The 15,813-nt window shown below is 34.5% G+C and overlaps 1 protein-coding gene across 1 annotated transcript; it reads left to right on the top strand.

The window, feature by feature from the left end:
• Window positions 1-3,240: 3,240 nt before the first annotated feature.
• On the top strand, window positions 3,241-5,815 carry LOC123701864 (SOSS complex subunit B homolog). Its single transcript, XM_045649447.1, has one exon. It carries the CDS (start codon window positions 3,419-3,421, stop codon window positions 3,983-3,985), a length of 567 nt encoding a protein of 188 aa, XP_045505403.1. The 5' UTR covers window positions 3,241-3,418; the 3' UTR covers window positions 3,986-5,815.
• The last annotated feature ends 9,998 nt before the right edge of the window (window positions 5,816-15,813 follow it).

The following is a 15,813-nucleotide window of genomic DNA, read 5'->3' on the forward strand; positions in this document are numbered from 1 at the left end:
TATCGAGTTCAGCGTTGGTCAAGTCACATCACTACGATCACGTGGCGGCAGTGAGGTGCGCGAAGGGTGCGCGAGCGAGCCTGCGCGTGTCCGCCTCCCACTTCCCCTTCACCCCCGCGATACTAGATTTATTTTCATAAAAATAAATACAACAATCGATTCACCGATGAATTAATGTGATACTGGATTAAAATTTTGTGTTTTTTCTAGTATAGTTCTTGCAAGATCGAACTGCACATTTCACCATGTTTATTCGTAAATATGAAAAAAATCCCTAGGGAAACGCACTTCGATAGCACTCAACCACGGCTACGAACGCTTGCGGCGGGAACGTCGTGTTGTTCCCACCTGTGCCTACTGTTCGCACTTCGTTGTTCGCACTCTATAGATAGTATATTATAATCTTAGATAATAATATACTCTAACCAAGAAACTTATATCTAATACACTGGAGATTTCAGTATGAACATTTAACTTGTAACAAGAAAATATGACATTGAATGACGCCTGTATGTTTTTTTATCCCTTTCACACCTAACTTGGTCACCCCCACAGAAAGAGATAAAAAAACATACAGGCGTTATTTAAGGTCATATTTTCTTGTTTCAAGTTAATGTTCATACTGAAATCTCCAGTGTATTAGTTGCTCTGTGGCAGTTGACTGTTGACAGTTCACACAAGTCACAAATCATACAATTGCCAATTGGACCGATTTAAGCAAAAATGATTCAGTCCACACTAACCTCATTTCGAGATAATAGAGTTTAAAGTTTATTTCGGTATTTCTCTGGCTTTGTAGTTCTAAATGTTATGTTTTTAATTTTATGTTATTCTAAGTGTTCTAAACTAATTTACATGCATGTATTTAGTAAATAAATTTTAATAGTTTCGTAGATATTCAAGAAAACTTGCGCGTGGACCATTATTACATAATACATTTTGTATGGAATTAGCTGTGTAGGCTGCGGAAAGAAAAATGCAAAAATGTTCCAAACTATGACAAAAATTAAAGCTTAAAAATGTTTATTATTTTTATTTTATTTAAAAAAACACAAATGTTACCCTACTCCTCATCCAAATCAAAGTCGGGTTCATCACAATAACCATCTATATCGTCTATTATTGCATCGTCTCCCTTCAGTTTTTTATAATAACCAATGCAATCATTTGGTATGAGATGGAATAACGATTTCAAATCGTTTAACTTCTTTTTGTTAATCAGTTTTCCTGAAGGCCATAATTCTTGCAAATCTTCTTCTATGACACCCAAATCAACGCCTTTTAATTTCTTTTTAATATTCAGTTCTTTGTAGTCCTCATTAAAGGAAGTTCTCATGAACAAAGAATGTTGAGTCTTTTTTGTGATTAAAATTTCTCTTGTTTTGAGCCAGTTTACTTTGCTCTTATCATTAAATATTTTTCTATTAACTATTTTCTTTTCTAGAATTTGAGATCCAACAAAATCACAACTTTCCATTTTATGGACCTGTAAAGGATTTTTGTTTTTGCATTGTTTCATAATGGCAATATAATCATCCACGGAGTATATCCTTTCATATTGCTTGAGTCGAGTCTCAATTTTAGCGAAGTCGTTGTCATTTGGTAGGAAAGTGTGTCCTGATTCTAGGTAACGGAAGCTGATTGTCTCGAGAGTGGGGTGTCTATTTAATAAAGCCTTTAAAATCAAAACGATTTTGATATTCCTGTTTTGCCCTCCGCAACAGTCACTCCACAAAATCAATTTTTTTACTGTAGGAGGTAGCACGCACTTAATATGTTTCCTCAAACATGAACCCACTTCTTGGGCCCCTCTGCCTGCCTCGCCTTCAGCCCAAACAAAACAATTCCCAACACCGTTGGAAGCCGAGTGTATACCGCAGTTTTATACCCATAACTGCCTTTTGTAGAAAACTATATTGGTCGGTATTCTAGGTAAAGGCAAGGTTTTCTCCAAATCGTAAGTCAGACATTCAGTTTCTTCACAAGTTTTAGCCTGTTCAAAATCTTCCTTCAGCTTCTTCCTTAAATCTTCGGCAATTTTTTGGTGTTCTTCTTTTTCTCTTTGGGCATTTGCTCTTTCAGCTGAGGTAGTAGAATTTTTCGATGTCATTTCATAAAGATCACATTTGTTACACGTGTCTTTCTTAAGGCTCTTGCACCTCAAATTGAATTTTTGTACAAAAATATGTCTAACAACATTGAAGGATGGACATTTTTCATCTTTTCCAAATTCTTTTTCGAATTCTATTTTGAACAATTCGTAGATTTTTGGTACCGTCATTCCTGGCTGCAGATATAAAGCATCGCTGTTCTTTTCTCTACGATAATGTGACTCGTATTTTGGCAACCTTTTGATAACATCGATAATAAGCTCAATATGTCTTTGTGGCGTTTTATTCCATCCGCCTGCTGTTTCTCCTCTTTTATCTTTTATTTCTCTGTCATTGCGTTTTTTTCGAAGACTGACAGTAACTTTTTTGCAAAACTTGAATCTTTTTTGCAAAACTTTAGCGCATTTGAAATGGTTGGTTTAGAAATATGCAAAAATGATCTTCAATAAGTTTGTCTACATGACCACATTATTCTAAAAAAATAGAATAAATTTCATGCAAAACATACAATTTTATTGCAGGTACAAAAAAATGCAATAAAAGATAGAAGGTTCAAATAGTTATATACGTATTTCATTAAAGTTTTCGGTATAAAAATAATATTTTGTTTACTTTTTAGCCGAGATATTAATGATAATTTTATATTTAACCGTGAATCGTTTTTTAAGAATTGAATTTTTCGTTTTTCTTTAATTAAATAGAATAGTCATGTGGTCTGAATCAGTATACTTCTGTAGTCGAATGTTATTTGGAATTGAGTTAAAATGATTCAAGGTTATTGGAACATTTAAGCAGAATGATTTTTATAATATTTTCCATATTGTATAAAAAGCATTATTGTTCCAAGTAGTTTGAATCATTATAGCAAAAAACAAAAAACCTATATCAGGGCAACCAAGAAAATGCAAAAATGATTCTAATAGCTTGAAACATTTTATGCATTATGAAAAAATGATGTTCGCTATGACAGTTGTGGTTTGGACCATACGGATTTTCGTCAATTATTAACATAGAGTTCCGAGTCTTTGATATGTTAAAATATACCTTATTTAGAGTACATAAGTCTCAAAAACTCGAAATTGTCGAGATTGTGGGTTGGATCATTTTTGCATAAATCGGTCCAATTGTTGTAAAATAAACAGCAATTGTCAGCTGATGTCATTTTGATTCATCTTTTAATTTTAAAAGATCTTTTATTTTACATTTCGCATAAAATTCTTTGCTATCACTACTTTAAGTTTAGCTCCGTTTCCTTAGATAATATTCATCACTAAAATTTGACTGTTCTCAAAAATTCAAAACTAAGAATGAGTAGTACCGAGTATGTTCAAATTAAGGATTTAAAGCCTGGTATGAAGAATATTAACGCAATATTCATAGTGTTAGAAGTTGGACCGCCGACATTGACTAAGGAAGCGCGCGAGGTGCGTACGTTGCGCGTGGCGGACGCGTCAGCCTCTGTAAACTTGTCTGTTTGGGACGAACCCGGCGCGTTGCTGCAACCGGGCGACATCGTGCGTCTCACGCGCGGCTACGCTTCCCTCTGGCGCCAGGCTCTCACTCTCTATTCTGGCAAGTCAGGCGATATACAGAAAGTAGGAGAGTTTTGTATGCTATTCAATGAACAAGTCAATATGAGTGAACCTCAGCCAGCTCCGCCGGCCGCCGCTGCGGGGCCTCAAGACAGAACGAACGGAGCTCACACTACAGGAAGGAATGTAGCACCCACGTCGCAGGCGTCTGCAACAAGCACGCAACAAATGCAGCCAAAAAATGAACGGTTCAACCAAAACTCGCAAGAACATAGCAACAAACACCAGCACAAGACATATGTGCGGGGCCGCGGGCACCAGAGGGGCAACAGCCGGCGGTAACCATCACCACAGTAGCGTGCTGGCTACTTTTTATATACAATATGAACATGATAAGGACGATCAAAGTATGAGCTTGTTACCTCATTATGTTTTAATTTGCAAATCATCTTGGACTTATAATGTCTGATGCATTGTTGCATTTAATGAGACAAAGGTGTTGCATCATAAGATAAATAAGCATATATTTTTAGGATTACAATATTTTACCTACAGATTATTTAAGTATTCATAGTGTAGAATTCATATTAATACAATACATAAAAGTTGATATTGTAAAATCATATTATTTCATATTTTGAATCAAAACATGTTAAATTCATTACAATAAGTTTTTATATGTGTTGTATAGAAAGAAATAATATATTAAAATCTCTTGCTTCGGAAATTCTTTTTTCTGGTTGTAAAATATTGTATGTGCAACATAATTAAAATGTTACAAATGAAATACAGAAAACATGATCGTAGCTAGACTGTGTCTGGGCACCGGGCAGGCACACTAAGTGCTAGACTGTGTCCGGGCACCGGGCAGGCACTCTAAGTGCTAGAAATATAAATATCATGAATACATTTATATTGTAATACATTGAATTTAATTTTAAAGCCAAAATCATATTATGTATTAAAAAAATAAAATGAACACAAAAAGAAAATGCAACATGTATTTTTTATTATTGACCAATGGCGGATGAGACCCGTGCCTATACATGCAATTAATGTATATAATATAGGTATATTTAATCTTAACCCCTTACCGCATACAAAGCCATATATGGACGACGAAGTTTATGAATTTTTTAAAGGCTAACTATAAACAATATCTAAAAAAATTACCTTACATCTTAAACAGCATTTCATAGAGAATTGGAATGTGTTGGAATTGGAATTAATTTATACAGTGTAAATATTATCCATCAGATATATTATAGATTTAGTCTAGCGCGTGCGACGGTTTGGGTGCGCGGAAAAAACTGTGATTTTCAAATTAAGATTTCAATATCAAAAAGGTGAGTAAAGCCATGAAAAAAAATATTACTTCATTCTTTAGTCATTCTAAAATGTGTTCTAAAATAAGGTTAAACATTTGGTTAGGTTGATTTTTTTCTTTTAATCATGTTTTTTGTACTTTTCCAAATCTGTCATATTTGGCTTCGTATGCATTCCGTCCAAAATATATTATGTCATATTATGTGGCTTGGTATGCATTCAAGGATACTTTCGCTGATTGTTCCAGTATCGATCCTGGACACTTTTATCTCAATGCTAAGCATGTAAATATCATATCATCATCAATAAATACAGACTCATGCTATATGCCACTGTATGATTTTTAATTAGCCGTTTCAGAGCAAATACGAAAGTCAGGGAAAGCTCTTATTACCAAAAGACGTAGTCGTCTCTCAAAAACTTAGAAACATCGGCATCTCTGGAGTCTCCTCAGTATTCCTGACTCGCCAATTGCCGCAAAAAAGCTACGAAAAACTCCTGCAAGACATCTAAATTTTTACTTTGATTCTGTACAATGATGGGATTAGTCATTACCGAATTTGGAAGAAGAACGCCCGTCAGCTATGCCTATATTGTTCCAATTTCGTTCCTTCACGTTATGTAAAAAATATAACGGGTTTTTATGTTATATGACAAACGCAATATTGTTTTAAGCAATTTCACGAAGTATAAGTTGGCTGTGATTCTGGGTGTTATTTAGATATCCACATAAAGTACTAACATTTCGCCCGCAGCCTCGCCCGCGTTTTCATAGAAAACCCCGCATAGTTCCCGTTCCCGTGGGATTTCCGGGATAAAACCTATCCTATGTGTTAGTCCAAGTTACCCTCTATATTATGTGTGCTAAATTTCATAGAAGTCGGTTCAGTAGTATTTGCGTGAAGGAGTAACAAACAAACACATATACATATAAGTCCACCCTCACAAACTTTAGCATTTATAATATTAGTAGGATAGGATTTATGTAAAGTATATGTAGTATATCAGTTGCCTTAGCATTCAGGATACAAGCCTAAGTTTAGTTTGGGGCTTAGCAACCGTGTGTGTGAAATTAGTCCGGAATATGTTTTTATTTTATTACTTAGTTTCTTTTTTCTGATTGCATACGAAGCCATATATGACAGAAAAAATACAACAAACACTGCATACGAGTCCATATATGGCGCAGTTTCATATTTTCTATAATATAAGTAAATAATTTTTTTTCTCAATTTGATCTCATAATGTAAGGTCTAATAAACACTTTTTTGCAAAAAAATAATTTTTATTTAATTTCCTCAATAATTCATGCAATAAGGGGTTATAATTACTACAACATGCAGCAAATTTCAGTAAATATTTATCTAACTATATTAGTACTACAACCATTAGGTATTCAAATGATAAAAGAACAAACACAAATATTACAATACATAACTCATATTATAATAGGTAGGTACATTATGTAAATGTAAATGTGTGAAACCTAGTATACAGTATACAATTCCTAAAAAATTGATATAGGTAGTTAGTATTAAGAGGTGGTTTAAAGACCAACCAATCTTATATTAGACTAGCTTACCTACCGCGACTTCGCCCTCGTTGTTTAAAACCTAATAAATTATATACTAAAACCTTTCTCTTGAATCACTCTATCTATTAAAAAAACCGCATCGAAATCCGTTGCGTAGTTTTAAAGATTTAAGCATACAATAAATATAAATAGGGATATAAATAGGGACAGAGAAAGCGACTTTGTTTTATACTATGTAGTGATGATATTACGTGTTATATTATTATTATTATTCAAGACCAAATCTAAAAAATTAAACATGTATCAAACTAGATGATATTTTAGAGGATACTGTTTGATGAAAAACATAAAATACTAGCTCTGCCGCGCGGTTTCACTCGCGTGGCTCCGCTCCTGTTGGTCTTAGGGTGAAGATATATAGCCTATAGCCTTCCTCGATAAATGGGCTATCTAACACCGAAAGAATTTTTCAAATCGGACTAGTAGTTCCCGAGATTAGCGCGTTCAAACAAACAAACAAACTCTTCAGCTTTATAATATTAGTATAGATTAAAATTGACTTGATAAAAAATCACGAAGTTACCTCTAATATTCACACTTTTACGATTTCTACTTGACATGGTAACTAGGTACCTAATACTTATTATGATCTAGACACGCGGCAGCGTGTCAAGCCGAGTTCAAGCGAAGAGAACTGGCGAGCAGCAGCCGTGTGTATATTTACACGAACCATTTCGAGCCACTTTTCACCCCCTTATAACTCGAAAACTATTTAAGTTATATAAACCAAATTTGGTACATATCAAGAGGAGCTCAAGATAAACAAGAACCTTAAATTTCATAAATATAGATTAAACAGTTGCGTAGATATTAATATCCAAAAATCGCAATTTTTAAGACTGACTGACTTATAGATATATACAAAACCTAACCCACTTCCAGATGACCTAGAAAGTTCAAATTTTGTAATCAACTAGGTAATAGTGAGTGTACAAAGGAAAAAATCAGAAAATACTGAATTTATTTGTATTTAATTTTTTTTTCAATGACATAAATTTTGTTTGTATGGAAAAATGGAAAAGTTTAAAAAAAAAGAAAATAGTATATTCACCTTACTAGTCTTAAAAAATAGATCAAAACTAATCAGTGGCCGAAAAAAATTTTGAAATCCATCAATAAATGACTGAGATATAGATTATTGAAGTTTACATATTTTAGGACGAAACATCTGTAGATTCGAAGCGCCTCTGACATCACACTCACTCGCGCTAGTATCGCTAGGGCGGATTACTTCGATTGCATGATTTCTTTATTCAAAACTGTTAGTAAACGTAAAATAAAAGAAAATTGTAATAAAAATATTGCCTTTATTGCTCATACAGTTAAAAATAATATATAATTTTACATATTCACATTTATTTATTCTTTATTATGAGTGTTTAGTTTAGTTTTAATTTCAGTGTAAATAAGTGTATTTACATACTGTTTATATTTTGTGAGGTTCTAAAAACTAGCCTCATCAAATTATGGGGTTCAATAGGTCATTAGTTGTTTGCTTTGTGAAAATAATTATATTATTCAAATTAAAAAAGTTATATTTTGGAATAAACATTGTTCTCTAAGGGAAAATAAAACAATTGAGTTTTCAGTCAACCTAAGAACTTAATACATCTTTGTAAATAAATTTCTGGACTGTCTGCAGAACTTGGCACACATTTAGATCTCATTTCTTTTTTTGGCAAATTAAGTCAACGATTGAACTCGGCTCCAATTTTTACATTTATGTTTTTGGTGGGATTTTTTTTTCACAAACAATTATAAGTATTAAAACATTTGCGAGGGCTTTGTCAAAGCATTTTGTGTAATAACTTTTAGTTTTGTGCTATTAAGTGAAGTCCCATGTCCCCTAGTGGGGTAAGGTGCAGATGCATTATACATCTGTTTCACTGATCGATTTTCTTTAGGGACAAGTAGGTGATCAGTTTCTGTGTCCTGCCAGACCGAGACATTTTTTTTTTCTTTGTCTCCACCGGGAATCGAACCCAGGACCCCTCGGTGTTACGCTCACGCGTCAACCACTGTACCAAGGAGGCGGTCAAATGCGGTTTTGTGTTATTACTAATGACTAGGTAATTACTTTTAAAAATGTGGTAACAGTTAGGTCCCTACGCTAAAATTAAATTTCATGAAACCTTTCATCAATTCAGCCTCACCCCACTCAACCTACACCTAATTCCATCACCTAAGGTCCATGATTATGTACTTAACTATTGATTCATTACTTATTTAACCTGTATGTAGAAGCATTTTTTAAAGAGTTGATCGCCCGCGATGCAATAATATTATTATCTTGAATTGCACTGGTTTTAGGGTACGATCATGACAACCTATCCCTAAAATCTTACTACAATCGTACCATCAAACCATTACCTAGGTATCTGTCGAATTCGATTATCTAATAACCTTGACATTCTAGCAATTAAATGTTTATTTTTAAAAGATATAGAAAAACACATCTTCAGTTTCAAGTAGTAATACGTTAACAAAAAGTCATCTTCTGCCTTTCGACCTTATCAGAAAGGTCACATGTCTATGTCACGCGGCGTGCCGTAGGTACCTATTGGTTTCCATAATCGGAGCTAATGCCCACTCCGAACTTTGCTGTCGTCATCCAATATTTTTGCAACTACCTATTACTTTATAAGTGAATGATTCATAAGTATTACCGGTATCGAAAACAACTAATAGTTACCTTTAATAATCTATACTAATATTATAAAGCTGAAGAGTTTGTTTGTTTGTTTGAACGCACTAATCTCGGGAACAGCGCAGTGGTGGCTCAGTGGTGAGACCTTAGACTTCGAATCGATAAGTCCGTGGTTCGAGACCAGGCGAGCGCGCAGGAAATAAATTGATTTTTCAATTTATCTGCGCATGTTGCAACATCACCACTGCTCGAACGGTGAAGGAAAACATCGTGAGGAAACCGACATGTCGAAGAATTAAAAAGTTCGACGACATGTGTCATCCGCCAACACGCACTTGGCCAGCGTGGTGGATTATGGCCTGTACCCTCATAGGAGGCCCGTGTCCCAGCAGTGGGAACATATATGGGCTGATGATGATGAATCTCGGGAACTACTGGTCCGATTTGAAAAACTCTTTCGGTGTTAGATAGCCCATTTATTGAGGAAGGTTATAGGCTATATTTCATCACCGCGCGTAGCATCTAGTAACCTATACCTATAGGTTATTGTAAAAATGAAATGGAAATGCAAATGGAAAAACGCTCGTCATCTATTCATTTTCTATACGACCGATGTCCGGTCACACTGAAAATACTGGATCTTCAAAAATAAGGGAACATTGAACATTTCATGTCCAGATATGGTCCAGATAAAAGTTGGTAATATTGTTCAAAACATAACTAATAAAATGCCAAAAATTCCCAATGGTTTCCAAGTACCTTTAAACTAAGATTATATGTATAACAGGCGCAACTCGCAAGGTCTGCAATCGGCCTCTGGAAATGTAGTTGGGTGGTGGTAGTGCTTACAGGCGATCCACCGCACTCCAGCTCCTTTACCGACTATGACATACCTAAAAAGAAAACACGAAACCCCATCCCACCACTTATTAAATAAAGTAACGCATGTGAAAACATTTATGTATAATCAGATAAATCCTTAGAGTATGTACTAGCAAATACATACTCTGAATAAATATAGATTTATCTGATTTCCTTTAAAAGCCAGAGCCATAAGACACAACTTATTTTCTAAAGCATAATTATAACTTACGGTTCACAGTAGGAATGGCTATAAAAATTTATAATCACTTTCCCGCAAATATAAGGAGTTGTAATCTGAATAAATTTAAATGGAGGATTGCTTTATTTCTGAAACAAAAATGCTTCTATACGGTGAATGAATTTCTGACGTCATGTAAGATGAACGAGGACTTGGCTTAGGCTTAAATATTGTATTCTTATTGTATTGTTCATATGTGCATCTTTTGTATCTTTGTTATAATAATATTATCTATACATATAATAAATCTGTAGAAGGGTCAATTCTGTACATTGAAAATATTGAAAAAATAACTAGCAGGGGGTGTTACTGGATCGATACCAAACCCAAATATGAGATTAAAAAAAATTTTGTCTGTCTGTCTGTCTGTCTGTATGTGAAGACATCACGTGAAAACTACCGGTTCGATTTCGATGAAACTTGGGATAATTATACCTTATTATCCTGGGCGTAAAATAGGATACTTTTTATCCTGGAAAAATACGTAGAAAAAAAATTAATCTCAATTTTTCAGTTATCCATAGACGTTGTTCTGTAGTAGGTACCGCGAACACACGTTGCGTATTATTATAGACCTAGCCGTATTTGGGTCCAATAGATATTTATAAGATGTCATTGTCCGAGTTACTCAAAATGGAGAAATAAACCATCCACGCAAAGACCGACATCCGCGCGGACGGAGTCGCGGGCGGAAGCTAGTGTAAAATAAGTAACTAATTTCCGAACCGAATATTCGACCGAGTTATTTTGTTTGTAAAAATTTATAATAGCTACTATAATTTTGTAATGGGATCTAGTGTTGTGTGATATAAAATTGTTTATTGTAATTTATAATATATTTGCACGCTCAATTACGAGCCATGTAATCTGTACCTACCTAACATCTTTGTAAATCTACATTATGCAAATAAAGAAATTTGAATTTAATTGTTATTGGTAGTAAATACTAAATATTGGTTATCCTTTAGTGGCCTGCAGGAATGAATATCTAACCCTGGGCAAGTGTCCAAACTGCCCAGTGCACAGTGGTAGAGAGTCGCCTGTATGTAGGTACTAGGTAGGTACATGGATGAATAAACGTGTACGAACGTTGTAAACATACGTGCTAAAGAGCTAAAAACACGCTTGCGTAAGAAAATAATGTTTATTTGGACTGTTAAATGTCATTAGAATTATTACGGTCCGCCCCCAAACCTTTACTTTCACATTAGAAAACTCAAGTCATTAAGTATAGGTACATCAAGTACACAAGCTCGCACAAAAATTATTTAAGTAGTATTAATTCTTGAAGATCCAGTGTCACCACAGGTGGAACAAATGTGGATAAAAATTTCTTGCCGAAATACCTCTTAACACAAAGATGATTTATTTACTAAAAGTCTCGTTATGCGCTCGAAATTTAGGTACATCAGCTACCTCGCATCATTCTTAACTCGCAATCGCATCCGCTTACCCGTTGCAAAAACTTCTTGTTAATAATTATAACTAAACTAATTAGCTAATATTTTTATTAGCTGATTCATTATCGCCAGGTTTTTTGCAAGAAGATGTCATATCGACATTAATATAAAATCAAGTTCAAGGTCGCTCCTAATATTCGCGTGGGTTGTATATGGTTGTATAACTCGAATGGCTACATTTTCGACACTTGACATTATTGGAGGCCGTTGAAGCTCATACGTATCGTGGAATACTTACTTTATCTTCTCGAAGCGGCCGCCTATAACATAACTCACGTCTCACGTTTAGAGAGCCGGTACCGCATTCGCCAAAAGTTCATTAGTGTACAATTGTTATAAGATCGATACCTATCTGATATACTTATATTATATTTTGATTATACCTACCCACATTATACCTAATATTATAGTAAAGAAAGTCGCGTTTTTTTACACAACTTTTAACTCAAGTTTGAAAGGATTTATGATTTGGGTAGCCTTCTATTAGGATATAAATAATTTGATTTTATAACCAACAAAAACAATCTTCCAACAAACAGCTAGTTTCGTAAATCTTACATTTGAATTTTTGTGTAATTACTTTTGGTGCTAGCAAACCGCTTCGACTTCGCTTAGTTAGTAATGTGGATAGATTGACTTGAAATTTAAATGTTAGCACACTATTATTTCATGTACCTTCTAGGTATATGATTATTGATTTTTATTAATTTGTACATGTATACTTAACGCTATAGAACGATATAGGATTTTGACGTTTGTGAAACATTTAATTTCCATGCGAATTTCCTTAATTTCTTTGAATACCTAGATGAAGCCACGGATAGCTAGGTACTAGCTAGTATAAGTTTTATAATCGCCGAATTTATTAAATTTAAAGGATTTTGGTACAAAATAACGATGTCAATTCCGTCGTGATCTATCCAATGATGATAATCAATTATTTGAGAGATCGTTATATAAAATGTGTGTTGTCTGATCCGACCTTTGCCATCTCATATCATATTATACATAACTTTAAAATACTTCATGTGTGTGATGTGTCCAAAGTAAAAGGTGGAGTTGAGAGCTTCGAAAGACCTTGCGATGTTGTGTATCTCATTAGAAGAACATTGCGTGTTCCGGACCGGCGCGGGCGCAGGCGCGGGGCCGCGGCCGCGGCTCATCTTCAAAATTAATCGTAAAAGCTTGGTTACATCGTTAGGATCAGCCTTTCCCAACCTTTTCCAAAGGCGGACCTCTAGCGCCACCTTACCATGATCCGCGGATCCCTAAACTTATTCACAGTAATCACATACTTAGGTCAATCTATATTATTTTAAAAATTGATTGAACTGCTGCAGTGCTTTTGTATGAAATAGCTTAGCTACCCAGTACCCATCACTTGACAGATTATTTCATCTTATAACTGAAAAATACAAAATCCGGCCGTCTGAAATCTGAATAGTCTGGCTACTATAAAAATAAGCCTTTCGTAATTTTCTTGATTTGTCTGCGGACCTCCGGTTGGGAAAGGCTGGTATAGATGATGGTCAAGATGGCTATGGTTAACCTTAATCTATATTGCCCGAGGCGTGGAAACTGCGAAACTGGACAAAAAAATAAAAAATACACTTGGAGCTTGTATACCACCACACTGTATATTCATATTATTTATATATCATGCAATTGAAGCTCGAACATAAAAATTAATTAATGTAGTTGTTCAAACTTTAATAGACTCATAGAAGAAAGTTTTGACGAGCGGAAGCGTGGTGGCGGTATTTCGTAGGCAATTACAGGCGACAGCACCACAGAGGGCCACTCCGTCGACGGCCGGCGGCGCGGATGTCGCAACCCGCAAGACGACGCGCCACACTAGGCCTATGATTTAGCAACATCATCGAATTTGTGTCGAGAAAACGTGTTTTTCTTAATTGTTATGCCATTTTGGATTAAGACTTCTCATTAAAGTTTATAACATCATGTTTGGGAATTTCAAGTGTATCTCAATATAATTATAGAAGTTATTAAAACGAGCCTTTTTTAGCGAAAATAAAAGATTTGATATTATTAATTACTACATATTATTTAGATGTGCTATTTACTAAATAGGTTTGAAGTCGGTGCCAAGCACTATAAGCACTTAGTATTAAGCCCGTGTAAACCGGGCATAATTAAATCAAAACTATAGCTACTTTTACATAAGTCTTAAATTTGCTTGGCACCGACATTACTATTTAGTAGGTAAATAGCACATCTAAAAAATAAATAATAAATAAATTCTTTTATTTATTTGACAACAAAAAAATATACATATGTACATGCAATTATGGGATAACTTACATATAAGTAAAACATAAACTAGTAGCTGTACTGTAGGTACAATTAATTGCAATATTTGAACAATGTCTCCTATGCTAGGAAATGTCCTGTGTTACAGGAGACATTCATCCATCCGTTGATACAAGTTATATACCTGAATATTATAACAATTCTATACTATGCAAGTATCACTTTAGCCAAAAATTTTATGAAATTAAAAAATAAAATAAACTCTTTACAAAAAAAATTAGGAGAAATTGAACTAAAAATCTAAAATTGAATTAAAAAGAAAGGATATACGTAGTAAATTTGTAGTAATTATTAATAATATCAAATCATTTTTTATTTTTTACTTTTAATCTAACATCTAACAATCTAATATATCTAATATCTAATACATATTCTAATATATAGGTCTATATATATAAAGGCGAAAGTTTGTATGGATGTTTGTTACTCTTTCACGTAAAAACTACTGAACCGATTACAATGAAATTTAGCACACATATAGAGCGTAACTTGGATTAACACATAGGATAGTTTTTATCCCGGAAATCCCACAGGAACGGGAACTATGCGGGTTTTCCTTTGCAAACGCGGGCGAAGCTGCGGGCGGAAATCTAGTCTAGTCTAGTCTAGTCTAATATATCTAATATATATATCTATACATATATTAAATCTGTAGAAGGGTCAATTCTGTACATTGAAAATATTGAAAAAATAAATACTAGGGGGTGTTACTGGATCGATACCAAACCCAAATATGTGATTTAAAAATTTTTGTCTGTCTGTCTGTCTGTCTGTCTGTCTGTATGTGAAGGCATCACGTGAAAACTAGCGGTTTGATTTCGATGAAACTTGGTATAATTATACCTTATTATCCTGGGCGTAAAATAGGATACTTTTTATCCTGGAAAAATACGTAGAAAAAAATTAATCTTAATTTTTCAGTTTTATCCATAGACGTTGTTCCGTAGAACCGCGAACACACGTTGCGTATTATTATAGGCCTAACCGTATTTGGGAATTGGGTCCAATAGATATTTATAAGATGTTATTGTCAGAGGTCTCAAAATGGAGAAATAAACCATCCACGCGAAGACCGACATCCGCGCGGACGGAGTCGCGGGCGGAAGCTAGTTTATAATATATATTATAAAGGCGAAAGTTTGTAAGTATGGATGTATGGATGTTTGTTACTCTTTCACGTAAAAACTACTGAACCGATTACAATGAAATTTAGCACACATATAGAGGGTAACTTGGATTAACACATAGGATAGTTTTTATCCCGGAAATCCCACGGGAACGGGAACTATGCGGGTTTTCCTTTTGAAACGCGGGCGAAGCCGCGGGCGGAAATCTAGTCTAGTATATTATAAAGGCGAAAGTTTGTATGGATGTATGGATGTTTGTTACTCTTTCACGTAAAAACTACTGAATGGATTTGAATGAAATTTAGCACACATATAGAGGGTAACTTGGATTAACACATAGGATAGGTTTCATCCCGGAAATCCCACGGGAACGGGAACTATGCGGGTTTTTCTTTGAAAACGCGGGCGAAGCCGCGGGCGGAAAGCTAGTAAAAAATATTTATACGTTTCTATGTGTAGTTTTGTCATGGGTCCAATGACCAAGTCGTAATAATTGATGCACAAGACTTAACTTGAAATTGATTTTTATCCAGCAAAAATGTTAAAATGTATACAGTATGTTAATTTTAATATTATGTCATTT

The sequence above is a fragment of the Colias croceus genome, chromosome 22 (assembly GCF_905220415.1).
Source record: "Colias croceus chromosome 22, ilColCroc2.1".
Classification (NCBI taxonomy): Eukaryota; Metazoa; Arthropoda; class Insecta; order Lepidoptera; family Pieridae; genus Colias; species Colias croceus.